At 48.2% G+C, this 26,642-nt stretch overlaps 2 protein-coding genes and 1 long non-coding RNA gene across 3 annotated transcripts in view; all 3 read right to left on the reverse strand.

Moving 5' to 3' along the window:
• The window catches only part of LOC128821678 (serine/threonine-protein kinase PAK 3-like), an 8,318-nt gene extending 2,660 nt beyond the window's left edge, over nt 1–5,658 (reverse strand). The window contains exons 1-6 of the mRNA XM_054002872.1: nt 5,497–5,658; nt 4,741–4,789; nt 3,878–3,990; nt 3,132–3,249; nt 2,182–2,281; nt 1,537–1,733 (exon numbers count right to left, since the gene is read on the reverse strand). Of these exons, the coding sequence (XP_053858847.1) occupies nt 1,537–1,733; nt 2,182–2,281; nt 3,132–3,249; nt 3,878–3,990; nt 4,741–4,789; nt 5,497–5,546 (627 nt within the window). The 5' untranslated portion in view covers nt 5,547–5,658. The remainder of the gene's footprint in view (nt 1–1,536; nt 1,734–2,181; nt 2,282–3,131; nt 3,250–3,877; nt 3,991–4,740; nt 4,790–5,496) is intronic.
• A 324-nt stretch (nt 5,659–5,982) lies between these two features.
• LOC128822373 (trichohyalin-like) lies at nt 5,983–7,832 on the reverse strand. Its single transcript, XM_054004069.1, has 4 exons — nt 7,556–7,832; nt 6,908–7,277; nt 6,327–6,495; nt 5,983–5,995 (listed from the first exon to the last, which is right to left on the reverse strand). The coding sequence occupies exons 1-4, from the start codon at nt 7,805–7,807 to the stop codon at nt 5,983–5,985; spliced, it is 804 nt and encodes a 267-aa protein (XP_053860044.1). The 5' UTR covers nt 7,808–7,832.
• Nucleotides 7,833–18,650: 10,818 nt separating this feature from the next.
• On the reverse strand, nt 18,651–20,287 carry LOC128821681 (uncharacterized). The gene is made up of 2 exons (XR_008441208.1): nt 20,095–20,287; nt 18,651–18,721 (listed from the first exon to the last, which is right to left on the reverse strand). It is a non-coding gene; the product is annotated as an uncharacterized LOC128821681 (long non-coding RNA).
• Nucleotides 20,288–26,642: the final 6,355 nt, after the last annotated feature.

The following is a 26,642-nucleotide window of genomic DNA, read 5'->3' on the forward strand; positions in this document are numbered from 1 at the left end:
ACACAGCACCGGCGTCAACTGCCCACATTGGATCCCAGCCCCGGGCACCTGGCTGCAAGCTCATCAACTTGTTAAAGTACCCAGAAACAGCCAAGAGTTTAGTGTACAATTCTAACTGCAGTCGGAGAAAAACACATCCTAAACTTATCCAGGCCACCCACACGCAAGACTGAACAATGTACAGATGATTTGAAAGCCTGAAAGTTTTGAAGACCCACAGGATTGGGAAAAGATGGTATAGTTTGGAGAAAATGGATGTGCTGTGGTTAAAAAAAGAACAAGAAAGCAAAACTGTTGGGGAAGATGAAACAGGAAAACCTTCTAAATATGATTGCCTGTCAAAAGATTTTTAGAATATGGAAACTATAAGCGAGATTGAAATGAAAGTAAGCTTTGAGATAGTTACTAGCCTTAGTTACTGAGCAACTGGAAAACAATGGTATGGCTGGCTGAAGGTAATCCCCTTTTGATTAAACAATACCCTCTGCTTGCAGACAGGTCCTAAGGTCAGAGCAGGCCCTACTAGCTTGGCAGAAGGGGTGCAAAGAGTAGTTTTTAGGGTTTAAAATGTAACACAGTATGGTAATGTAATGATTCCTATAGGCTGTAAGTAAATGCTATAGGATCTGTACCTTGTACTAGAGTGGTTAGTGACAATTAGAATATTCAGCATAGAAGAAGATTTATTGGGTTGTAACGAGAACTTCCTCGCTCTTTCAGGTCTCTCTTTTGGGCTCCTCTTTTGGGCCTGCTCCGAGCTGTGGCTGGCAGCTCCAAACAGGGCCCCTGCAGCCACGCCCTTTGCAATAAACCGAAAGTTCCAAGACTTGGCTTCAAAGATCTCTCGTTTCTGTCCACCCTGACTGTCCTACCCACCGTCGCTCCTACACAAAACTACTTGGGCATAGCTTTGGTGGTTGTTTCTCTTTCTTTTTCTTTTTCTTTTTCTTTTTCTTTTTCTTTTTCTTTTTCTTTTTCTTTTTCTTTTTCTTTTTCTTTTTCTTTTTCTTTTTCTTTTTCTTTTTCTTTTTCTTTTTCTTTTTCTTTTTCTTTTTCTTTTTTCTTTTTCTTTTTCTTTTTCTTTTTCTTTTTCTTTTTCTTTTTCTTTTTCTTTTTTTTTTTTTTTTCTATTTCTTTTTTTCTTTTTCTTTTTCTATAAAATTGAAACTGGGAAGGTCTAACCTTCATTTCTCAGGCTATTTATCACATGTCTAAACTCTCCACTGAAAATTTCTTGTCCTTCAGCAACAGAAGCTGGGATCAAAAAGCAAATGAGAAATGTCAGGCATGCCTGGAGGCCAAAATGGCAGGTTTCTGAACTGGTTAGGTTTCTGAACTGGTTAGGTTTCTGAACTGCCACTTCCCTTCTGATGCAACCAAATCAACAGCAGATGCTGATGTGCTGCAGGGACATTTTCAGAAGGGGACCTTGGTGGAAGTGGTGCCAGCAGATGGCAATGGGATTTTGTCCAATGGCACACTGACCATGGGACAGGTGAGAAAGACAAGCAGGATCAGTGAGTATTTGCACCTTACCGAAACAGGAGTTTCATTCCAGTAAGGAACTTCTCCTTCCGCCATTTCGATGCCCATGATTCCAAAAGACCATATGTCCACTTTGGGGCCACATGGTTGACCTGTCACCACTTCAGGCGCCATCCACCCAGAAATGCTGGCCACTGAGCTCCGTCGACTCTGCTCAGGGGTGAGCTGAGCAAAGGGGCCAGAGTCAGCTGTGGAGAAAAAAACAAACCATGAAAGCCAGCTCAAGTTAGGAAATCAAGCAAAAGAATTCCCCACTCTCAGTCTAAGAATGTGCTGATGAGTCTCCTGGAGAACTGTCCACGCTTGGTTTCCTTGGGGCTTTAGCCAAGGAAGAATGGAATTGGCTACTTCCAAAATATCCCAGGTTTTTTTTAAGGCTGCTCACAGCAGTGGCCTGCATTCCCCTGAAGCTTTACATTGTAGCTCCCTCCCTCTGGAAGGGACACACACAGAGCAATGCCACTCTTGACTTCTCGTGGTTCCTTATACCTCTGTGCACGTTGCAACTGTGTCATCAGCTCACAGTGGGGGGCCCTGCACTGCCACCAACACCAATTTTTCGAACCTGGAAATCACTCAAAGCAGCCCCACAGCCCACGTCCCTGGAATGCTGCACCTGACCAAGAATACACTGACCCAGCTTGACAGAGCCGTCGGTTCTGAGAAGGATGTTGCTGCTCTTCACATCTCGGTGGATCACGAGGTTCGAGTGAAGAAAATCCAGGCCTTGCAGGCACTGAGAGAGAAAACAGAAACAGGAGGGCAAAAATTAATGATGTGATTTCATTACACAAGAAAGGAAAGAGCTCTAAAAGATTCCCTCTGCAGGGGAATGGCAAGTAATGGCAGAACAGAGTGCCATTGCGAGGAAGAGCTTGCTGCTCCACCACTTGCAGAGCAGGACCTTTCTAAGGAAAGGCATGTCAGCTTTTGAAAGAGCAACAGCACCTGCTGTTGTTGTAGACTGTCCCCTGCAAACCAGCCAGCATGGCTGCTGCTGCTGTGGATGTGCTTTCTCCATGCAGAGGACAAGTGAGGGGTTTTGCCAAGAAAGAAAAAGTCCCTCCCTTTGGTGTGAAGTGGATCACTTTGGGGTGGGAGGCTGCATGACAAAGGTTTTGTTGCTGGCCTCAGCACAGACTTGGAAGTATCACAACAGTCACCTTCCTGAAGCAAAGAGCATTTTGGCTGCACTAGTGTCCTTTTCAGTTGAGGACTGAGAGAAATGAGTCTCTCTTTTTTCTTTGCTGATCATTTCAAATGCTGCCACAAGCACATTTGCTTCTACAGGCAAGGAATGCAGTGCAGACAGGCTCGAGATGAAAGTTTAGGGAAGCAAGGTGGAGAACAGCAAATACAAATACAAGAGACAGAGCGAGAATAAAACAGTAGGAGATATGAGTACTAGAACTAACTGCTGTGAGTGCAGGGGCACTGGCAGGCATTTCACTTGAGAGGCTTTTACTTGCCCATAGCATACCAGCAACACAGAAACAAAGCTTGGCACATGAAATCACTCCAGGTCGGAGCCCTGTTTCCCAGACAATCCTGCCCAAGCCCTGGGCAGCACAGGTGGGATTGCTGACCTCCCGACTGATGGCTGCCATCTCGTCTTCAGACAGGTGGGTCTTGCTGATGACATCGCTCAGAGTGCCTCCGTCCATGTACTCCATGACCAGCCAGCGCTGCCCATCCACAAGGTAGCTGAAAGAAGGAAACAAGAGCATGGAGATAGACATGCATGGCTAGGTTGTTTTCTTGATTGACTATTGTTTCCAAGTCCCTTTGTGACAAGGATAGAATAAAAGGAATAGACATTCCCTCTAGGCTGTGCATTGTTTGCATTCTGTCTCAAGAAGAAAGGCACAGCTGTGAAAAAAGGAGATGTCTTCAATAGCCAGCAAGTAAAAACTGCAGGTTAGGAACAGATCAAAAACCTGTCAAACTGCGTGTTTCTGGAAATAAGCACCTAGTCTTCCTGGCACGCAAAGCAATGGAAAAGAGGGGACACAATCCAAGGGAAATCCATGTTAGTTTATCTGGACGTAAGAGGACTCTTGAAAAAAATCAAGCCCCAAAACAATGTGGTGGCTGTGAATTTACAGGCTATTGATTCAGTAAGATATGAGTGATGCAGGTTTTTGAATCATTTTAGAACTCTGTGTACCGGGGAAGACTCATGCAGACAAGATGCACTCTCTTCCCATCCACTGGAGATGAGCAGAGCAATAATAATTAACCAATAATTACAGCTCTATTTTCTGCCAGTGAACAAAGTGGAATTTTACCATGCATGTTTGCAATATGTAAACAAACATTCACAACAACTCACCTGTCTAAATAGTTGACCAGATTGGAATTCATATTTGGCTTCATGAGCATGAGTTCATTGACTCTTAGTTCCTTCTTCCTCAGTTCTTGGAGATTTATTTTCTTTATGGCCACCTAAAATGACATTGAAAATCAGTAACTTGAGAAGTTGGCAGCACAAGACCGCAAGGCACATGGAGCGAGTGCTTTTGCAATGCCACAGCCGAGCTGTGCCAAACTGCCTTGTGACTGGGCATTGCAGTAATTAGGAACTGACATTGCAACAGCCCATTTCTCTGCTCCCTTGGAGGCCACTTACAGGACACGTGGCCACTGAGGTTTTGCCTTGTCCACTTGGTAACTGTGGTGTCTCAACTATCACCCACAAAGCTCTGAGCACACTCCCTGCTGCTTTGTCTGGGATTCAGAAGAAGTTATCCATGCCTTAATACTCTGTGGATACATCTCGGGCTATGGGCAGGGCTGAGGGCTTTTAGGGACGCCGTGCAGATCTCTCCCTACGTGCAGTTGCCAAGTGCGGCACTGCAGGTGGCTAAGGAACTACCAGTAACTTTCAGATGCATTTGCTGGCAAGCAGAAATGAGAATTCAGGACTCTGAAGCCATAGCCCCAAAGAGCAGTGAGATGCTCAAAGGCACCACCTTTGTTTTAGCAATGGAGAGCGAATGAGCACATCCTTCTCTGAAAGGAACTGCTGCCCTCCTTGCCTTCCTTCTGGCAGCTGAGAAGGACAAAGACTGTCCCAAATGTATTTTGCAGGCTGGTAGCAGTCTGTGCTTCTTGTGCCTTTTCAGCACAGCTCTACTCAAAGCTCCAGCCACAGCTGCTCACACCAGAGGACCTGTGGGAGATGTTGACATTTACCTGTTCTCCTGTGGCATTGTCAAGTGCTCTGCAAACATCTCCAAAAGTCCTAGAAACAAAAAAGCAGCAAAGAAAGGAGAAGACATTTAGATCTTGCAGTGAAAGCCAGTCCACAGAGGAGATCTCAGCTGCAAATGCCTAAAACCTGCCGGATGCAGGCAGGCTCTGCCCAAAGGCAGATGATGCATTTTCCTTTTAAGTGCATGGGCACTGGGCCTGTCCCTGAAGTGTTGCTGTTTACTGCCTCAGCTCCTAAGGAGAGCTCCTTCTTTCATCTTGGGTTTCAGGTTCTAAACTGTGCAGTTTTTATCCTGACCATGGAGTATTTCCTTCAGCAATCTTTTGGAAAGAAATGTTCCTGAGAACTGTTATCTGACAGCTATCAGGGAGTAGGTTGCTGTTTCAGGCAAGCACGTTTCTTCCCCTTTTATTAGTGTGGCTGTATGATTTGGAGATATACAAAAATGCTCAGGAAATTAACACAGAACTGTCCCACACTTGAGAGACAAGGAGATCTTCCAGGTCCTGTTCCTTGCTGCAGGCAAGAACTTGGCAGCATGGAAGTGTCTCTGCCAATGCCTTCTGGGCACACTCACGAATTCGGAGCAGCACTGAGAGATGGGACAATCTATCCCCAGTGTCTGAACATGGGGATAGATGTCTGTTTGCAGCTGTTCTGACTTCACACTGCATAGATATTCCACCAGAAAAACACCTGGCCCATGGTTATGTAGAAGTGACTGTGGTTGGACTCACCCTCTGCCAATATATTCCAGTTCCGTGTATTTCATCACGGGATTTTCCATGTTCACTATTTTCCCTGAGGGAAACAAAATGCAAGATGCTCACTTTAAAGCAGAGATCCCAGCTTCCAGGAGATTCAAATGGCAGACCCAGAGCCTGGAGCTTTGAACCCTTTGTGTTCGGCTGGGTAACAACAACAACGAGGCAGACAGCTCTGCAGCACAGGTGGCCAGCACAGAGACTGCTTTTCTACAGCAGTTCCTGTGGGGAAATGTCTCTAAATGTCCCTGGGACACCAAACTCAGGAAAAACATTTGGTACAGCTATGCTGGCACCTGCACACAATAGACTGTCCCTCAGACAAGAAATACAGCAGACGTACTCCGTAGCTCCAGGGAGTCATCCTTGATCTCCTGTTGCTGAGCAGCAGCTGGGTCAGCACTGGAGATGAACAAACCGCCCCGGCTCCACTTCTCAGGTTGGGGAGCAAAGGCTCCTTTAGACCATGCTGCTGCAGCAGCAGGTTTGGTGACAAAGCCCTTATAGATCTGGGACAAGAAATGAGTTTATGTTCAGAAAGGTGGCTGGCAGAGATTAGCCTGAGATTCCATTTCAAATGCAAGCCCTTAGGAAGGTGCTGTCAGCAACATGCAGGGCTCTTAAGTGGGTTTTTTCTGATGTCCACTTCTCAGACTGGATGGGTCAAAACCAAAGGCTAGTTCTACTCGAGTGGATGGCCAGATTCATGGTCCATTTTCATGGATTTTCTGAAGGATCACTGCCACAATGACCATTCTACTTCCACTCAAGGATTCCTTTCCCCCTCCAAGGGCTTCAGATACACTTGCAGCTCCTTGTTCAAGTGCTCGTCCTCCCCCCACTGTGTCCTCTTTTCCTGCACCATCTTCAGGTCATGCCCAACCTGTAGCACCTTTGGTGGGGACACTTCCTGTGCCTCACACACGCCTCGGGGCTCTTCATTGCCACTCATTTGCCGGAAGTCTTTGCCGGCTGCCCGGTGAGATGTCAACACTTGCACCTCGAGTCAAACAGTACAAAGCAGTCAGAGACTACAGCTTGTCCCTGTCAGTCAGGAGTCACTGACTGTGAGGAAAGAACAGATTTACAAGGGATACAGACAGCTTGTTTCAATCCTCCATCTGGGTCACCATATTCCCCTGTAAAAACACCTCAAGAAACAAGGAGAGCAGGAACAGGCCAGCAGGAATCAATTTGGATGACTGCTGGCCAAAAGGCCAAAGGACAAGTCCCACTGTCCAGGGCAGCAGTTGAGATTCAGCACACCAGGAAATGTCCTTCTGAGTGACTGTGATACACACTAGAGCAGGATGGCACTCAGAGGCATCACCCCGCTCCCTGCTGCTCTGCACTGGGAAGGCCAGAAGGGCAGAAACCACCAGTTTGGTGACTGCCGTGGCTATCCCTCTTTCACTCACTTGCTTTTGTAGAGCCTGAGGGAGGGGATTAAGTTTTTCTCTGATGATTTTCATTTCTTCCTCCTGCCTCTTCTCCCTTGCCATGATCTTAGCGTGAGCTTTCTGAAAGTCTGTGTCCAGCTGTTCCTTCAAGTTCTGTAAAATACAAGAGAGAGGATCTTTCACAAGTGGAGTGACTGCCACTCTTTCAGTCACCTGGTTTTGTTGATCACCCCTCTGCTGATGGAGATTCATCTCCTTTTGAATTCTTCTTGTCTCTTCCTGGTTCCTCTTCTTCACTTCTGTGATGGCACTCTGAGCTTCGGGCAGCTCTGCTTGTGGCTCTGCCTTGATGCTCTGTACACACAAATGCAGAGCAAGTGACTGGGAGCTGCCATAAGGCTCAGCTTTTTCCTCTTGCAGCCTCAAAATCACATTTATTCAGCCACTTCTTTCTGCTTCCCTAACCACACCTGCTTCCAATGGAACCCTCTTGTCCCAGTGCTGATCCCTGCAGATTCCAAGGCTCTGTGCTTTCAGTGCCTCTGGGACTCCTGGCCTCCTCACTCCCAAGAGCTCTGTTTTATGCCCCTCTTCCTGCCCTTTCCCTCTGACACCTGGCGAGTCAGGCTTACCTGGCCATTCTCCTGTGGCTCTTCCACCTGCTGCCTGAGCTGCTCTTCCTGCTCTCGGGCTCTCAGCTCTCCCTGAGTCCGGCATGGCATCTCTGATAACACAATCTGCTCCTGCTCTTTCTCTGGAAGGATCTGCACAGAAAGCAAGAGAAGATGGGTTTCAACTTTCCATACGACATTTGTGGGCCAAGACTCAAGGACTGATGGGCTCACACGTTCCCAGAGCACTGTGCTGCTGCTCTCCTGGGTCATTCTCTGCCCGTGGGGAGGCACAGATTCCAAAGTGACCCTGGCACTACAATCAGGGGCCATCTGGGGCTGAAGCTCCAACAGCCTCTCAGGCAGCTGACAGGGAAGGTGTGGCATTTCTCAGGGGTCTGGTGAGGGCCTCCCTCTGCTCCTGCCATGTCCTGTTTGTCTTTCAGTAGTGACTGACATCCAGCCCAGTCCCACAGCTCCATCCTGCCTCTGCAGGTGGCTTCCTGGGTGAGCTCACCCTTTATGAGAGACACTTCTGGAGTTCATGTTCTCTTCACCACCTAAAACATGGAATACTTCCACCTCTCTGGGACAGGCAGAAAATTAAAAAATTAACTGGGGGCTTCAGGAAGAAGAGGCTGGAGGTGGAAAACAGCTCTGAGGGGAAAAAAACCCCACCATATCTGGAGGGGAAAACAGCTCTGCCTGCTCAGAATCGGTCAACAGAACGTGTCTCTAATCCTCTCCTGAAAGGGATGCTTTAAGTGAACTTTGCACCTCCAACTACTTTGGACCAGAGCCAAGAAGATTCAATTATGCAAATGATAGATAGATTAGATAGATAGATAGATAGATAGATAGATAGATAGATAGATAGATAGATAGAACTCACTCTTATAATCTCTCTTTCCTATCGTTTCTGTTGCTACACACACTTGGTAGCCATTGCCCTGATCAGCAGCACTCCTGAGATTGCTCTCCTGTTGCTTCAATAAACCACACTCCCAGGGAATCTGGAGCATTTAGGTCCTTATGGAATGCAATCAGATCCAGAGCATTGCACTGGGAATGGCACTCTTGCAGCATCTGTGCTCGGCCAAGTGCTTCTCTTGGACTTGACAACACTGAGAGTGCTAAAGGGGCTGTAATCAGAAATAAAGCCCAGCTCCTTCCAGCTCCTCTGATCTCTGAGGACCAGCTGGAATGCAAGAGCAATGATTTCCTGCTCAATTCCCAAACACCACATTTACTGATTCCCTGGGCTGCAAAAAGGCGGAGGTACTGTCAATATGAACGCGAAGTGCAAGGCCCTATTGACTGGCCTGGCACCAGAACAGCTCCTTCTGCACCAAGCTCGCTGTCCCAAACAAAGTGATCTCATGCAAAAATACTGCATCCTCCAGAAATGTCACCTTACAAAAGAAAAAGCTAGCAGAATATCGACAAGAGCTGGAAAAGGACGGGAAACATGGAGGAAAAGAGCTTTCCCTTCCTAAAAAATGAGAAACTGAACAGGACATGTCCAACTAACAAAGGAAGAAACCAAAAGATGAAAGAGTGACCAAATCAAGTGTCAAAAGCACTTGAATGCTGTGAGAAGATATTTCCAGAAAAAAAAGCATTTGTATTGAGCACTATTATGCAGGGATTTATGGAAGTGTGCCTGAAGGGCCCTGACGAGCCTCCCGTTGTCCAGGCTAAAGCTCCCTCAGCACCTCCTCCTTGGCCTTGCACTCCACAGCCTTCCCCAGCTCCCGTGTCCTCCTCTGCACACGCTCCAGCCCCTCAAGGACTTTCTGCTTCACAAGGGCCCACAACTGGGCACAGCACTCCCAGCTGTGGCCGCAGCGCTGCCCAGCCCAGGGGGACGCTCCCTGCCCTGCTCCTGCTGCCCCACTCTTGCTGACACAGGCCAGGACACCCTTGGCCTTCTTGGCTCCCTGGCCACGCGCTGGCCCACCTTCAGCTGCTCTTGACCGGCACCCCTGGGTCCTTTGGGCCCACGCAGCTCCCCCACCACAAACTTGCCCCTTTGACGTCAAATACAGCAGCCACAATTCCAAGATGTCCTTCCTCTTCTCAGCAACACAAGACAGCAGTCAAGGACTTGCAGCTTCACCCCCACGCGAGGCACTAATGCCATTTCCAAAGCTGCAGGCTTCATCCCAAAACGCATCCACAGAAACTCGCCCCTTCTGCTTTTTGCCTGGCAAGAAGCCTTCCCTACAAGGCACTTGCTTCCTTTGGCCTCACCCCACAAGAATGGCCTGCCCCAGCTTCATGGACAACGCAAATATCTCCTTGCAGCTTATCAAAAGCCAAAAGAGACTGTACAAGTGAAGGACTGCTCCAGAAAACTGCAGAACACTTCCACAAGCCAAACACACTTTTCCACAAAGGGAAAACAACCAAAGAAAGCCCTGTGACCTCCAGCACTAGCACCTGTGCCCTTGGCCACGGCCCTGCAGAAGCCCAGAGACAGAGCTTCACTGAGCCAAGCAGGCAGAAGCTGAGCTACAGCCCCCAGCTCTTGGGTGCCTCAAGGTGACAGGCCAAAGGCCAATTTCTAGCTGTCCCTGCCTGCAGGAAATGGCCGCGTCCTGCGGGATTCCAGCACTCAGCATCCTCAGCCAGCAACAGCAAGTGCTGGCTGCTCAGAAACTTGCAGCTCTGCCTTGCACTAAAGACAGCACCACCCACAACTGGCACTTACTCTCTTGGAACCATCAGGCTCTGCTGTGACCACAGCTGCAGGCTCGTGGTCGTCTTGCTCCTTTTGCTCCTCTTTGGCTTCTTCTCCAGGAGCAGAGGGAGCTGGGGTGGAGACTGCTGCTGCTTCTGTCATCTGTGGCAAGAGAGAAACATGAGGGACAGGCCGTTACCTATCGTTTAGCACCTCCTTTCTCCTGGCATCTACAACCACCTCTTTGAAGGAGAAATCATCAGCATTCTTAGCAATGGCAATCTAAGTCAATCCGGCCAGATTAAAATGGGCTAATTCAAGAGAACTCTGTTTGCCTAGGAATTTGATAGTCCTCCCTGGCTGCTATCTGCAAGGCACAGAGCCTCTGCACAAGGGAGCTTTTAGCTCTTGAAAGCTGTGAAATGGAAAAGTAGGAAATAGCCAGCAAGGCCTTTGCTATTGCTGCGGCAGACATGGAAAAGTAAAAGTGGATCAGAATCCCATTCGGTGCAGGAAAAGGGCAGGAAAGCTTGTGCAGAAGCATCTTTGCTTGCTGGGAAGAGAGAAAATCAGCAGGGCTTCTCCTCCTAGCAAGCCAAGAAACCACAAATTGGAAGTGTCACCTGCTCAGGTGGCTAAAGCACATGGATGCAGAGCGGGGAGGTTTGGCAGGGAAGCAGGCCTTGGGGTGAGCGCTGTCCTCTATGGATCTATGGAAGTGTGCCTGAAGGGCCCTGACGAGCCTCCCGTTGTCCAGGCTAAAGCTCCCTCAGCACCTCCTCCTTGGCCTTGCGCTCCACAGCCTTCCCCAGCTCCCGTGTCCTCCTCTGCACACGCTCCAGCCCCTCAAGGACTTTCTGCTTCACAAGGGCCCACAACTGGGCACAGCACTCCCAGCTGTGGCCGCAGCGCTGCCCAGCCCAGGGGGACGCTCCCTGCCCTGCTCCTGCTGCCCCACTCTTGCTGACACAGGCCAGGACGCCCTTGGCCTTCTTGGCTCCCTGGCCACGCGCTGGCCCACCTTCAGCTGCTCTTGACCGGCACCCCTGGGTCCTTTGGGCCCACGCAGCTCCCCCACCACAAACTTGCCCCTTTGACTTCAAATACTGTATTCACAATTTTAAATTGTCCTTCTTGTTGTACAACCACATCTTCTTAGGAAGTGTCCTGATGTTTGATTGGAATGAAAGTGTAAGTCACTATGGCTTTATTAAAATGCACTAATTGAACTCTATAGGAAATTGCTGTTTATTAAGTATTCTTCCGTGTTTGGTTTTAACAAGCAATATTCTCTCTGCAAATCTTAGTTTGTAAGTCTTCAAGGCTCTGAGACGGAAATTAGGAAATACCCAGATTTGCCTATGTGTTTGTTGTTGAAGGAATGAAATTGGTTTTTCTTTCGGCCTGCATGGCTGGCCCTGTACAGTCTACTTGTTCTGGCTAAGCTTACAGCGTACTCTACAATACTTAAACACCACCAAGATGAAATGTTCCTTGCTCACTCACCTTAGCATCAGCACCGCTGAATACATGCTTCACGTGACCTGTAGTGGGCAAGGGAAAATGAAGCAGACGCTGTCAGAAAACTGCCTGGGCTGGTGAATCCCACAGAACAAGAATCGCAAACAGAGAGTATTTTCCGCTTCATAACATCCCTCCAGGAGACACAGTTCATTCACACAACCAGCAAGAGATCAGGACCATATTCTTGGTCGTGCCTACACTTTGGCCTGTTTAGCTGGTAAATTAATATAAACATGATCAAGAAAATGTAAATTGTTCTTTCACACTCAATGCTCCTGTTCTACCAAACACATAACACATCTTTTAAAATCCTCTCCTTCCAGTACCTTTTTTTTTTTTTTTTTTAATCAATTGTATGAACTAATTCTCATTAACTTGCTGGAAACAGTTGTCCAGAAAAGCTTCCCCAAAATTCCACTGAGCTGTGGCAGCTCTATTGTGACGCAGCACAGCAGCAGCTCCAGGGTTCAGGAGCAGATAGTCACTGCTTTGGAGTTAGCATTTCATTGCAAAGGGAATCACTATTTTAGCACTCAGACAAGGGTCAAGTTAGGCAGTCAAATCCTTTCATGACAAAATGTAGAAAGAAAGAAACTTTCTCTGAATTCTGGGAACAACTGCAGAGTTTTTAGAAGGCCTTCCAAGGAGTTCTCCAGTTTACATTTTCAAAGCTGTCTTGCTTGTCCCAGCAATCTGAGGAAATGACAGACTCTGCTGCCTCAGACTCTCCCGTGGAGGGACCAGAACCCCTGCAGGTTCCCTTGCAAATGCTGCCCCTGTGCCTACAGACACCCCCTTTTTAGCTGAATCTCTTGACAGGAGCTTTCCCAAACCAGTGGCACCCTAATGCTCCTTCTGTTTCAAAATAACTCAGTCACTAAGAGCAGGAAGACATACAAAAGCCAGGTTTGGTTACACCCAGGGAAAACCTCTACTTACGTGCCAGGTTAGTCAGGTAATAGGCGGAATAAGAAACGCCATAAACAGTGACAAATGCAGCAGCAAATTGCTCAATCATTGTAGCACTGCTGCGCAGATTCACTCCAACACGAGAAAAAACAAGGCTCTTGTCAGTGTGCAGCTGCCCACTGACACGTGCCTCAACCAGGAGGATGCACTGAGCATCCTGCACTGAGCAAGGCCTAGGGCTGCTCTGACGCTGAGGCCTTTTGTGCACCACAGCAACCTTCTGATGTCACCATGACCGCATGGCAACCATGCCCTGACATCACAATGCAAACCCTCTATATTGGCCTGTGAATTGATGCAAAGCAATAACCAACCATCCGTACAGCAAACGCAAAATAGCCTGGGAAGTTCTCCTCTGTCACAAAGTAGCACAAATTCCCTTTGTGGGCCAAACCCTGCTGTTCAAGGGATCCAAGAGTAACTCCAAGAGCGCACCAAGCACCTACAGCCTGTACCCCAACAAAGCACTCAGATGGGACTCAAGCAAAGGAAACCTGACTAATATAATAGCCCAAAGCACTGCACATCTGAGAAATGACCCTCACTTTTAAAATGTTAAAGGTTTAATAAACCTTAACAGAGGACTGAATAAGGAAAAATTGCAGCACTGGGAGTCTCTATGACCATTACGAGCAGCTCATCTACAAAACAGATTCTCTGCCTTTTATACCCTTAGCCCCTCCAAAGTTTTATCAGTCAACTCTTTCTCTGCTGTCCACTGGTGGAGATTACTTTCTTACATCTTGATTGGAGGTCAGGTGTTGTTACACCGCGCCTCCTGGTCACAAGCCGGCCCTCCCCAAAAGCCCTGACTACCAAGGCTGTTACAAGGGGGAGGGCAAATAAGGCTATGGGAGGATATATTACAATAACATCACTATACATTGTAACATCCACATACTATCTACCTCTTAATTGGGAGAGCCAACTGTTACATTACTCATCTAGAACACACAGAACCAGGAGAGAAGGCACTGTTGGCATAACAGCTGAAATAATTCCTCACAAATCTCCCACATATTTACACGTTTCCTGGATATGCCCAGGGCTCCTGAGCACGTACATCTCTGCCTTTATTCCCCTTTGGAAGCAGTCAAACTGGCAGCATCTGCCTGCCCGCAGGAGCTGCTCCAAGCTGGAATGCGACTGGCGATGCTGATTTCCAGAGGCTTCTGTGTCCCAGGAGAAGCCAAGGCAGGAGTGGGTTGAAAGGCGCTGGAGCTGCTGCTGCTGCTCTGTGCCAGAGAGCCCTGGCTGGGCAGGGCACGGTGCCCACTGCGCTGCGGGCTCTTTCTGCTGGCAGAGCTGGGCACACCTGGGAACAAGGCATGGCAGCTTGTGGGGAAATCAAGGGGTTTGTGGGGGCTGCATTGCTCTGCACACAGCCAGGCCACCTGTGGCACAGAGTTCTGGCATCTAAAAAGATGAAGCAGAGGGGAATAGCTGGAAAAGGTTTCATTTTGACCTTTCTTACCTGTTCACAGAAGTTGCCAAAACGAAAGTTACCAAGCAGGGCCTGATCCCTGCTGCCAGCTCAGCCTTAGAAAGGAGGCATTTGTTTATTTCAGTACTCGGTGCATAGGGAATCACTTCCCTAACACCTGCACACCCAGCAATCTCACTTACTAGTTTGTATCCATGCAACTAAGACAGAGTCAATACTTTGCTGAAACTCACAGGCTAAACATTACTCCCAATTCTTTGACATATTTAAATCATGTCTCAGAATTGATTGACAGGAGGGTAGGAGTATCCTGTAGGTCCCTGGTGGTCATTGCTACAGGTCCAGGAGGAGACTCATGCACAAAATAATCTAAGACACAACTGGGCTTGCAAAGCAAATTTATTCCATTAGTTCCAGTGGCAAATAATACATACCAACCCCTGGATTCCCAAAAATCCACTGAGCAGGAGAGGGAGATGGAGCGTGGTGCTTGGTGTGGGGGGGACAGGTAGGCAGTGCACTTCCAGGACTTCCCCTGGATCAAAAGGGTGTGCATCTCGTCCTTCTCACACCTCCAGCCCAGAACCAGGCCTTGTATCTCCTGCGCAGGAGCGGAATTTTCCCAGTTACAGCATCAGCTCACACATGGCCGGCGCGTGAGATGAAGCCGCGGTGGTTCACGATACCGACCCCATGCCAACAACAGCTCCCTTATGCATTGTTCCCCTTTCAAACCTTAACTGCCCACCCATTGACCAATACATTGTTTCTCTTTCAAGGATCATGTTCCCACCTGTAATAAAAAAAAAGGTCTTCATCAAAACGAGCATTGAAGGAAATAAGAATTTGAACTGAGTAGGGAATTTCAAGATGTGGGAGGAGAAGGAGGGGGGGGGCGAGGGAACAGCAAGTATCCTGCTTAAGAATTGTGCAGATGCAAGTAGCATAGAAGACTGTGTAACTAATTATATACAAGTTAACTTTTAGGCCAAGGACAATCTGCAAGGAAGATGAGGAGCCTTCATCCCTCCGACCACCAAGGGCAGAAAAAAAAGACCCCCTAGCAACCAATTGCACAGGCACAGAGTGCATTGAGAGAAAATACGTCAACTGGAAAGAAGAAAAAAAAAATGGACTATAAAAACAAAAAGGGCAAGGGGGGAGGGCACGCCGTGGTAGAGCAGAGACTCTCCAGCCACCCAGCGCTGTCTTTTGCTCATTACCACTTGCTTAATAAATTCTTCTTAGTTGATTTATCTATAACTGGCCTCCCCAGTTGAATTTGTCCATAACACCATCCATTAAACAATACACTTTTCTTCATTGTCTTGTCAACCTGCTCAAAGACGGATCAAATATGGCAGGGCCTTGGACACGACTCCAGTTCCTGACTCAGGCGTTTGGGAAATATTCCATTCCTCAAATTCTCCATTGCTGGTCAAAAGCCTCCTAAAAACACTTCCTTCCCTTTGAATGCATTCCAGCTACCTTCTTAGCAGGACCGCTCTCTTTATTCTCAAGGCTAAAACAGCCACTTGCACACATTAAGCACGGCAATGGGGCAATACAGGGTTCAGTGCTGCCTGTTAAAGCTAAAGGAATTCACAAGACTAAGCCCTATTTGTTACACTTAGCGCCTCTCCTTCCCATTCTGGGAATCAAACACAAGCCTTTCATCAATACACCCTGCGACTGCTCTTGCTGAGTGAAGCCACATTGCTGTGTCAATAAAGTAGATGGGACTCAGTTTCTTCGTGCAGGGAAAGGCAACTCTTTATTCACATAATTCATTTTTATACCATTTTCACAGACCTGATGTTCAACTCCAATTGCCTGCTTGTTTTCTTGCCACACAATTCATTGCTGAGAAGGTGTTTTTGTGTGGAAGTGCTAAGACTCTCTCTTTTACTCAGGTGTTTACATTTTTCCTTTGTGGACTCTCATGGGACAGATTTCTTGTTTATTCCAGATGCAAACTGTAATAACTGCAGTCATTTTTATGATTTTTCACATGGGAAGTTAGCTAGCTGTATGTAGAAAACATAACAGGCCAGCTGGTCATTTTTAGCAGAGCAAAGCCTGATTTTTTTTATAAGGCTTTTCTTTGACAATACCCACAACACATTGTGACTTTCTTTCAGAAATTAATGAAGAAAACACAGATTGCCAACTGCAATTATTCTGGTCTCTTCCCAATCAGTTGACTACTCAAGCAAAACCCTCAGGCACGTCCCCAATTCCCTCTCTCCCAGCAGCTCAGAGCTGCGTTGCACAGCGCTTGCGGTGCGCCAGACAGCACAAAGCAGGCTGGCCTGCTGGCCCTGAGTATTCCTGCAAAACACTCTGCATTTCCCACCTTTGCTCTGGCTCAGTGCAGAACTGCAGGACTGCAGGCGCTTCCTCCCAGAGCTGTGTGAGGCACCGGCTCCTGCAGACGGGAGCTGACAAGCTGTCACTGCCTCCCGCTGGCCTCGGCTCCCCTGGCAGAAGTGCCGTGCCTGAAGGACGCTGCCCTGGGCTCCAGCCTGCCCAGCAGCCCGGCTCCCTCCCCCGGTGCCCAGAGTGCTGCACACACTGCTAACCTTTCCCAGGAGTCACAGGGCAGCCGGCAGAAGAGTAGGAATGCTCAGCCAGGCCACCGGCCCTCGGCTGCCCTTCCCCTTTCTCTCGCCCGGGGCAGACTCCAGACGGCCAATGCCTCCGGGCTGGGCTGTGCCCAGCAGGGCTCCGCTTCCCCTCGGCAGCAGCCAGCTGCCGCTTGGCCTCTGAGAGCGGAGGATGCACCCGGGGCCAGGAAGAGGCACGCAGGGCCGGGCTGCTGCCTCCTGCAGCTACAAGGGCCTCCTGGCAGCCTGCCTCTGCCGAGGCTCAGGCTGCTCCGGGCTCTGCCGGGGCTCTGCTGCGCCTCCAGCCCGGGCAAGGCCGGGCCCGCTCTCACCTCACAGTCGCTGACAGCTCTGCACCGCAGGAGACCTTTCAGAGCACCCTCTCTGATCTTGCTGCTTTCTCAGCTGAGCAAGGCTCTCCTCCAGCCAAAGACATTGCACTTAGGGATACAAATCCAAGTGGCAGGTGCCCAAGTGCTCTGGAGTCACAGCTGAAGGCCTGCATCAGCACAGGATGGTTTGGCTTCCCCACTCCCCCTTTGGTTTTTCCTGCAAATGCCATTGCCCTTTCTGCCTCAACTAGAAGTACCACAGCTGGGCAAAAACAGACCAGTGGGCCGTATTCCAAAGGCAGCGTGGTCTGGAGAAGATGAATGAAGAAGAGCCTTCCCCACTTTCACACTGTGCCAAAGACTCCATAAGTGTCACTTTCCACCTTTTTGAAACAACTGACAATTCATAAGAAAATCTCGAGGTTATTCACAGAGTGAGAAAGAAGGGAATCTTCAAGGTGAGGTGTAGTTTCAGAAACTTTTTTCATTTCCAATCCTACTGTTCCAAGTCCGATTAGACAATCCTACCCTAACTTTACCCTAACCCTAACCCTAACCCTAACTCTAATCCTAACCCTAAACCTAACCCTAATCATAACCCTAACCCTAACCCTAACCCTAACCCTAACCCTAACCCTAACCCACAATCCTACTCTAAGTCAATGGTAATGGTCCTGATGTGATTATCACATTCTTGTCTCCTTCCTCTTCTTCACTGAAACAATCAGTGGCACCAGGCAGGACGCAGGCTCAGCAAGTGTTACAAATGGATGCTGCCCAAAGAAAAAAAAACAACAAAAACCAATGAACCGTGACTTTCCAAGCTCAGTATTTCAGAGGATTCCTCTGGCTCCTAGAAAGATGCAGAAAGAGGACCAATGGGACCATCTGCACCTCTATGTTTTATGTGCAGGACCTTGCCATCACAGGCAAACCTGGCCCAGAATCCCATTCATCTCTTTATTGTGTTGTCTTCATCTAGCACCCCCTCTGATCTTGCTGCTTTCTCAGCTGAGCAAGGCTCTCCTCCAGCCAAAGACATTGCACTTAGGGATACAAATCCAAGTGGCAAGCGCCCAAATGTTTTCGAGTCACAGCTGAAGGCCTGCATCAGCACAGGATGGTTTGGCTTCCCCACTCCCCCTTTGGTTTTTCCTGCAGATGCCATTGCCATTTCTGCCTCAACTAGAAGTGCCCCAGATGTGCCAAAAGGGACCAGTGGGCCGTATTCCAAAGGCAGTGTGGTCTGGAGAGGATGAATGAAGAAGAGCCTTCTCCACTTACAAACCATACCAAAGAAGCCATAAGCGTGTCTTAGCACCAATAAAAAACACCTGGCAATTCAGAAGGAAATGTTGAGTTTTCTGAAGGGGTCAGAAGGAGGGGAATCTTCCAAATGAGTTGATGCTTCAGAAACTTTATTTAATTCCAATCCTACTCTATAAACCTATACTACAAAACAACTCAATAATCCTACTTTAGAGTCCTACTCTACAATCCTACTCTAACTTGGTTATGGCAAAAATATCTTGACTGTTAGATTCTTGTCTTCTTCTTCTTCTCCTTCTTCACTGAGTTGATGAGTGGTACCAGGGTGGACGCTGGCTTGGCTGATGTTACAAATGGATGCTGTCCACAGGAAAAAAAAAAAAAAAGAACAGTGAACCATGACTTTCCAAGCTCAGTGCTTCACAGACTCAATCAGGATTCCTCTGGTACTTAGAAAGACCCAGAAAGAGGAGTGACGGGGACATCTGCTCCCCTGTCATCCTGTGCAGAACCTTGCCATCACAGGCAAACCTGGCCCAGAATCCCACTTATCCCTTTATTCTGGTTTCTCCATCTAGCTGGGATTTTTGCCCTGCCCGTGCTCTAGAAATGGTGCTTTCTGTCCCTGGGGTTTCTTCCTTTCAGGAAACTCCAATGACCCACATAGGTCCCTGTCTTTGAGAGACAGGCACCGTGCTAATTTCCACAGGGAGACAGAGCAGTGTCTACCTTTGCATGCCCTGCCCCTCCTGTGCTGGATGGCACCTTCCTTCCCAGCAGGGCCAGCCGAGTGGCGCTGGCTGCTGCAGTTCCCTCTCTGCCACACAGCCTGGCAGTAAGCCTGGGCCAGTTCCCCTCTGCCTGAGCGTGCCAGGCAGCAGATGGGGCTGGGACAAGTCCCTCTCAGCTGCCCCTGTCTGCGTGCCAGAAACCTCTAAGGGTGGGGTGGGGGGCACAAACCAGGGCCCCTCAGAGGCTCACAGTGAGCCCCCACACAGCCTCTCCTGCCCACAGCCAAATCTCTCCAGACTGCTCTGCCAGGACTGGCTTCCTTGGGTTCCTCCACCACCATTTCATGACTGTGTACCCTGCATTGCTCTACTTCAGTTCTTTTGCCATTAGATAAAAAGGAGCACCCCACCAAATTACAAAACAGGGTGACAGAAACAGAGGACAGAGCACCTCTCCTCTGAGGACAGGCTGAGAGACCTGGAGCTATTCAGCCTGGAGGAGAACTGGCCCCAGGGAGACTTCATTGCTGACTTCCAGTACTTCAAAGGGGATTCTCAGGAAGTAGGAAATACCTTTTTTAACAGGCTCCGTTGCAATAGGACATGGGATAATATTTATAATATAAGATGGGAATTGAGTCAGATTAGATCTAAGGAAGAACTTGTTTACTTGGAGCATGGTGCCACACTGGCACAGGTTGTCCTTAGAGCTGGTAGGTGCCCCATCCTGGGTAGGGATAGGGCAAACATTCCAGGTCAGGTGGGAAGGGGCTCTGAACAACCTGATCTCTCCCTGCTCTTTGCAGGACACTTGGACCAGATGACCTTCACAGGGCCCTGCCAGCCCAGCCTAGCCCAGACTAGAATTCCTCACCGTTTTCATTTGAACAACATCAGGAGTGGAGGTTGGGAGGAAGGAGGCTCATCTGATGCCTTGCACTTCAGTGGAGCAGGAGCCCATCCCTCAGACACTCTTTCACCTGCAGCCCCTTTGCATTTTACCTGCAGGAGCTCCTTGGCAGACCAGCGCCGTGCCGCGTCTGTCCGCAGGCAGTGCCTCAGGAAGTTACGCAGGGAAGACGAGAATCGGTTGGGCTGCCGCAGCTTTGGTGTCCCTCGTATGGCTATCAGGAGTTGAGGCTGGGGAAAAAGGAAACATAAGGCTCCAGCTGCTTCTTTCCCATCTGTAAGTGCTCTCTCAGATCCCATTGTTTAAGCTCCACTCTGCAGAAACTGCCCTGGAGAGACCCAGAGATGACTTTCCTTTACCAACCAAAAACCCAAACCCCGATGCAGCCACAGCTTTTCCAGCATTCAGCAGATCTTGCCTTGGCAGCTGATTTCATTGACTGACCTAGTTAGTGGGAACTACATCAGCAAAAGCACGTTTTGCTTCTCTGAGGATTTGCACCAGCCTGACAGGCTATTTGGAAGGGGGAGTTTGTTCTATCCATACTATTTCCAAGGATTATTACATGAAAGGAATCTTTGCAGTGCTTGTTGGTCCCTTTAGCACAGCTTCCATGAAACAAAAATCATCAAGTTGTTTTTTTTTTTTTTTCTCCTCTTGAAAAAAATGCAGATGCAGAATCCATCTAAAATAGACTGAAATAACAATGGAAGGAGGCCTGGGAGTCTCCATGAAAATGCCCACCACAATAGTCACAGCTCTGTGCTGGTGGCACTGAAATAGATGGTGACCAAAGAGACTTTGTTACTTTCTTCTTCATCCCAGAGGAAAATTTCCTTTACTTTTCCCACACCCCCAGAGGTCACAAAGAGGGTTTTATCCTGTCTCTCTGCAGCTGTGCTCAGCCACTGGACATGGTGGGGAGCTGGAGTCCTCACTGTCCTTAGAACTGTGCAAGCCAGGGGTGGCCCTGCTCCTGTGGTAAAGGAACACAGCACCGGCGTCAACCGCCCACGTTGGATCCCAGCCCCGGGCACCCGGCTGCAAGCTCATCAACTTGTTAAAGTACCCAGAAACAGCCAAGAGTTTAGTGTACAATTCTAACTGCAGTCGGAGAAAAACACATCCTAAACTTATCCAGGCCACCCACACGCATGACTGAACAATGTACAGATGATTTGAAAGCCTGAAAGTTTTGAAGACCCACAGGATTGGGAAAAGATGCTACAGTTTGGAAGAAAATTGATGTGCTGTGGTAAATGAAAGGAAAAGCAAGCAAAACTTGCTTGGGCATTGCTTTGGTGGTTTTTTCTCCTTTTTCTTTTTATTCTTTTTTCTTTTTCTTTTCCTTTTTTTTCTGTCTTTTTTCCCTTTTCCTTTTCCTTTTTTTCTTTTTATTTTCTCTTCCTTTTCCTCTTCCTTTCCATTTTTCTCTTACTTTTTCTTTTTTTCTTTTCCCTTTTCTCTTCCTCTTCCTTTTCCATTTACTTTTTCTCTTTTTTCTTTTTCTCTAAAATTGAAACTAGGAAGATTCAATCTCCATTTTGAAGGATATTTATCACACATCCAACCGTTCCACTGAAAAATGCCTTTTCTTCAGAGACAGAGCTCCAACATTGTTCAAAAAGCAAGTGAAAAATGTCAGGCATGGCTGGAGGCCAAAATGGCAGGTTTCTGAACTGGTTAGGTTTCTGAACTGCCACTTCCCTTCTGATGCAACCAAATCGACAGCAGATGCTGATGTGCTGCAGGGACATTTTCAGAAGGGGACCTTGGTGGAAGTGGTGCCAGCAGATGGCAATGGGATTTTGTCCAATGGCACACTGACCATGGGACAGGTGAGAAAGACAAGCAGGATCAGTGAGTATTTGCACCTTACCGAAACAGGAGTTTCATTCCAGTAAGGAACTTCTCCTTCCGCCATTTCGATGCCCACGATTCCAAGAGACCATATGTCCACTTTGGGGCCACATGGTTGACCTGTCACCACTTCAGGCGCCATCCACCCAGAAATGCTGGCCACTGAGCTCCGTCGACTCTGCTCAGGGGTGAGCTGAACAAAGAGGCCAGAGTCAGCTGTGGAGAAAAAAACAAACCATGAAAGCCAGCTCAAGTTAGGAAATCAAGCAAAAGAATTCCCCACTCTCAGTCTAAGAATGTGCTGTTGAGTCTCCTGGAGAACTGTCCACGCTCTGTTTCCTCAGGGCTTTAGACAAGGAAATATGGAATTGGCCACTTCAAAAAAAAAAGCCTCATTTTTTAGACTACCTCCAGCCTTTTATTTTTCTGAAGCTTTACATTGTAGCTCCCTCCCTCTGGAAGGGACACACACAGAGCAACGCCACTCTTGAGTCCTTGTTCCTTGTCATACTTCTGTGCAGGTTGCAACTGTGCCCACAGTTTGTGGCAGGGTTCCCTGCACTGCCACCAGCACCATTTTTGGGGAGCTGGCAGTCACTCAAAGCAGCCCCACAGCCCACGTCCCTGGAATGCTGCACCTGACCAAGAATACACTGACCCAGCTTGACAGAGCCGTCGGTTCTGAGAAGGATGTTGCTGCTCTTCACATCTCGGTGGATCACGAGGTTCGAGTGAAGAAAATCCAGGCCTTGCAGGCACTGAGAGAGAAAACAGAAACAGGAGGGCAAAAATTAGCGATGTGATTTCATTACACAAGAAAGGAAACAGCTCTACAGATTGCCTCTGCAGGGGAATGGCAAGTAATGGCAGAACAGAGTGCCATTGTGAGGAAGAGCTTGCTGCTCCACCACTTGCAGAGCAGGACCTTTCTAAGGAAAGGCATGTCAGCTTTTGAAAGAGCAACAGCACCTGCTGTTGTTGTAGACTGTCCCCTGCAAACCAGCCAGCATGGCTGCTGCTGCTGTGGATGTGCTTTCTCCATGCAGAGGACAAGTGAGGGTTTTGCCAAGGAAGAAAAAGTCCCTCCCTTTGGTGTGAAGTGGATCACTTTGGGGTGGGAGGCTGCATGACAAAGGTTTTGTTGCTGGCCTCAGCACAGACTTGGAAGTATCACAACAGTCATCTTCCTGAAGCAAAGAGCATTTTGGCTGCACTAGTGTCCTTTTCAGTTGAGGACTGTGAGAAATGAGTCTTTTTTCTTTGCTGATCATTTCAAATGCTGCCACCAGCACCTTTGTTTTTACAGGCAAGGAATGCAGTGCAGACAGGCTGGAGATAAAAGTTTAGGGAGGCAAGGTGGAGAACAGCAAATACAAATACAAGAGACAGAGCGAGAATACAACAGCAGGAGATATGAGTACAAGAACTGAGTACTGTGAGTGCAGGGGCACTGGCAGGCATTTCACTTGAGAGGCTTTTACTTGCCCATAGCATACCAGCAACACAGAAACAAAGCTTGGCACATGAAATCACTCCAGGTCGGAGCCCTGTTTCCCAGACAATCCTGCCCACGCCCTGGGCAGCACAGGTGGGATTGCTGACCTCCCGACTGATGGCTGCCATCTCGTCTTCAGACAGGTGGGTCTCGCTGATGACATCGCTCAGAGTGCCTCCGTCCATGTACTCCATGACCAGCCAGCGCTGCCCATCCACACGGTAGCTGAAAGAAGGAAACAAGAGCATGGAGATAAACATGCATGGCTAGGTTGTTTTCTTGATTGATTCTTGTTTCCAAGTCCCTTTGTGACAAGGACAGAATGAAAGGAATAGACATTCCCTCTAGGCTGTGCATTGTTTGCAATCTGTCTCAAGAAGAAAGGCACAGCTGTGAAAAAAGGAGATGTCTTCAATTGCCAGCAAGTAAAAACTGCAGGTTAGGAACAGATCAAAAACCTGTCAAACTGCGTGTTTCTGGAAATAAGCACCTAGTCTTCCTGGCATGCAAAGCAATGGAAAAGAGGGGACACAATCCAAGGGAAATCCATGTTAGTTTATCTGGACGTAAGAGGACTCTTGAAAAAAATCAAGCCCCAAAACAATGTGGTGGCTGTGAACTTACAGGCTATTGATTCAGTAAGATATGACAGATGCAGGTTTTTGAATAATTTTAGAACTCTGTGTACCGGGGAAGACTCATGCAGACAAGATGCACTCTCTTCCCATCCACTGGAGATGAGCAGAGCAGTAATAATTAACCAATAATTACAGCTCTATTTTCTGCCAGTGAACAAAGTGGAATTTTACCTTGCATGTTTGCAATATGTAAACAAACATTCACAACAACTCACCTGTCTAAATAGTTGACCAGGTTGGGATTCTTATTTGGCTTCATGAGCATGAGTTCATTGACTTTTAGTTCCTTCTTCCTCAGTTCTTGGAGATTTATTTTCTTTATGGCCACCTAAAATGACATTGAAAATCAGTAACTTGAGAAGTTGGCAGCACAAGACCGCAAGGCACATGGAGCGAGTGATTTTGCAATGCCACAGCCGAGCTGTGCCAAACTGCCTTGTGATTGGGCATTGCAGTAATTAGGAACTGACATTGCAACAGCCCATTTCTCTGCTCCCTTGGAGGCCACTTACAGGACATGTGGCCACTGAGGTTTTGCCTTGTCCACTTGGTAACTGTGGTGTCTCAGCTATCACCCACAAAGCTCTGAGCACACTCCCTGCTGCTTTGTCTGGGATTCAGAAGAAGTAATCCATGCCTTAATACTCTGTGAATACATCTTGGGCTATGGGCAGGGCTTAGGGCTTTTAGGGACGCCGTGCAGATCTCTCCCTACGTGCAGTTGCCAAGTGCGGCACTGCAGGTGGCTAAGGAACTACCAGTAACTTTCAGATGCATTTCCTGGCAGCCAGAAGTGAGAATTCAGGACTCTGAAGCTGTAGCCCCAAAGAGCAGTGAGATGCTCAAAGGCACCACCTTTGTTTTAGCAATGGAGAGCGAATGAGCACATCCTTCTCTGAAAGGAACTGCTGCCCTCCTTGCCTTCCTTCTGGCAGCTGAGAAGGATAAAGACTGTCCCAAATGTATTTTGCAGGCTGGTAGCAGTCTGTGCTTCTTGTGCCTTTTCAGCACAGCTCTACTCAAAGCTCCAGCCACAGCTGCTCACACCAGAGGACCTGCGGGAGATGTTGACATTTACCTCTTCTCCTGTGGCATTGTCAAGTGCTATGCAAACATCTCCAAAAGTCCTAGAAACAAAAAAGCAGCAAAGAAAGGAGAAGACATTTAGATCTTGCATTGAAAGCCAGTCCACAGAGGAGATCTCTGCTGCAAATGCCTAAAACCTGCTGGATGCAGGCGGGCTCTGCCCAAAGGCAGATGATGCATTTTCCTCTCAAGTGCATGGGCACTGGGCCTGTCCCTGAAGTGTTGCTGTTTTCTGCCTCAGCTCCTAAGGAGAGCTCCTTCTTTCATCTTGGGTTTCAGGTTCTAAACTGTGCAGTTTTTATCCTGACCATGGAGTATTTCCTTCAGCAATCTTTTGGAAAGAAATGTTCCTGAGAACTGTTATCTGACAGCTATCAGGGAGTAGGTTGCTGTTTCAGGCAAGCACGTTTCTTCCCCTTTTATTAGTGTGGCTGTATGATTTGGAGATATACAAAAATGCTCAGGAAATTAACACAGAACTGTCCCACACTTGTGAGACAAGGAGATCTTCCAGGTCCTGTTCCTTGCTGCAGGCAGGAACTTGGCAGCATGGAGGTGTCTCTGCCAATGCCTTCTGGGCACACTCACGAATTCGGAGCAGCACTGAGAGATGGGACAATCTATCCCCAGTGTCTGAACATGGGGATAGATGTCTGTTTGCAGCTGTTCTGACTTCACACTGCATAGATATTCCACCAGAAAAACACCTGGCCCATGGTTATATAGAAGTAACTGTGGTTGGACTCACCCTCTGCCAATATGTTCCAGTTCCGTGTATTTCATCACAGGATTTTCCATGTTCACTATTTTCCCTGAGGGAAACAAAATGCAAGATGCTCACTTTAAAGCAGAGATCCCAGCTTCCAGGAGATTCAAAAGACAGACCCAGAGCCTGAAGCTTTGAACCCTTTGTGTTCGGCTGGGTAACAACAACAACCAGGCAGACAGCTCTGCAGCACAGGTGGCCAGCACAGAGACTGCTTTTCTACAGCAGTTCCTGTGGGGAAATGTCTCTAAATGTCCCTGGGACACCAAACTCAGGAAAAACATTTGGTACAGCTATGCTGACACCTGCACACAATAGACTGTCCCTCAGACAAGAAATACAGCAGACGTACTCCGTAGCTCCAGGGAGTCATCCTTGATCTCCTGTTGCTGAGCAGCAGCTGGGTCAGCACTGGAGATGAACAAACCGCCCCGGCTCCGCTTCTCAGGTTGGGGAGCAAAGGCTCCTTTAGACCATGCTGCTGCTGCAGCAGGTTTGGTGACAAAGCCCTTGTAGATCTGGGACAAGAAATGAGTTTATGTTCAGAAAGGTGGCTGGCAGAGATTAGCCTGAGATTCCATTTCAAATGCAAGCCCTTAGGAAGGTGCTGTCAGCAACATGAAGCGCTCTTAAGTGGGTTTTTTCTGATGTCCACTTCTCAGACTGGATGGGTCAAAACCAAAGGCTAGTTCTACTCGAGTGGATAGCCAGATTCATGGTCCATTTTCATGGATTTTCTGAAGGATCACTGCCACAATGACCATTCTACTTCCTCTCAAGGATTCCTTTCCCCCT

The sequence above is a fragment of the Vidua macroura genome, chromosome Z (genome assembly GCF_024509145.1).
Source record: "Vidua macroura isolate BioBank_ID:100142 chromosome Z, ASM2450914v1, whole genome shotgun sequence".
Classification (NCBI taxonomy): Eukaryota; Metazoa; Chordata; class Aves; order Passeriformes; family Viduidae; genus Vidua; species Vidua macroura.

Excerpts from the sequence above, each read along its gene's own strand:
- LOC128822373 (XM_054004069.1), bottom strand. The coding sequence starts at position 7,807 with ATGACCCAGGAGAGCAGCAGCACAGTGCTCTGGGAACGTGTGAGCCCA. Across the intron at positions 7,278-7,555 it reads AGCCACAGGAGAATGGCCAG|AGCATCAAGGCAGAGCCACA; the intron begins GTAAGCCTGACT and ends TTGTGTGTACAG. Across the intron at positions 6,496-6,907 it reads GATAGCCACGGCAGTCACCA|CCGGCAAAGACTTCCGGCAA; the intron begins AACTGGTGGTTT and ends CTCACCGGGCAG.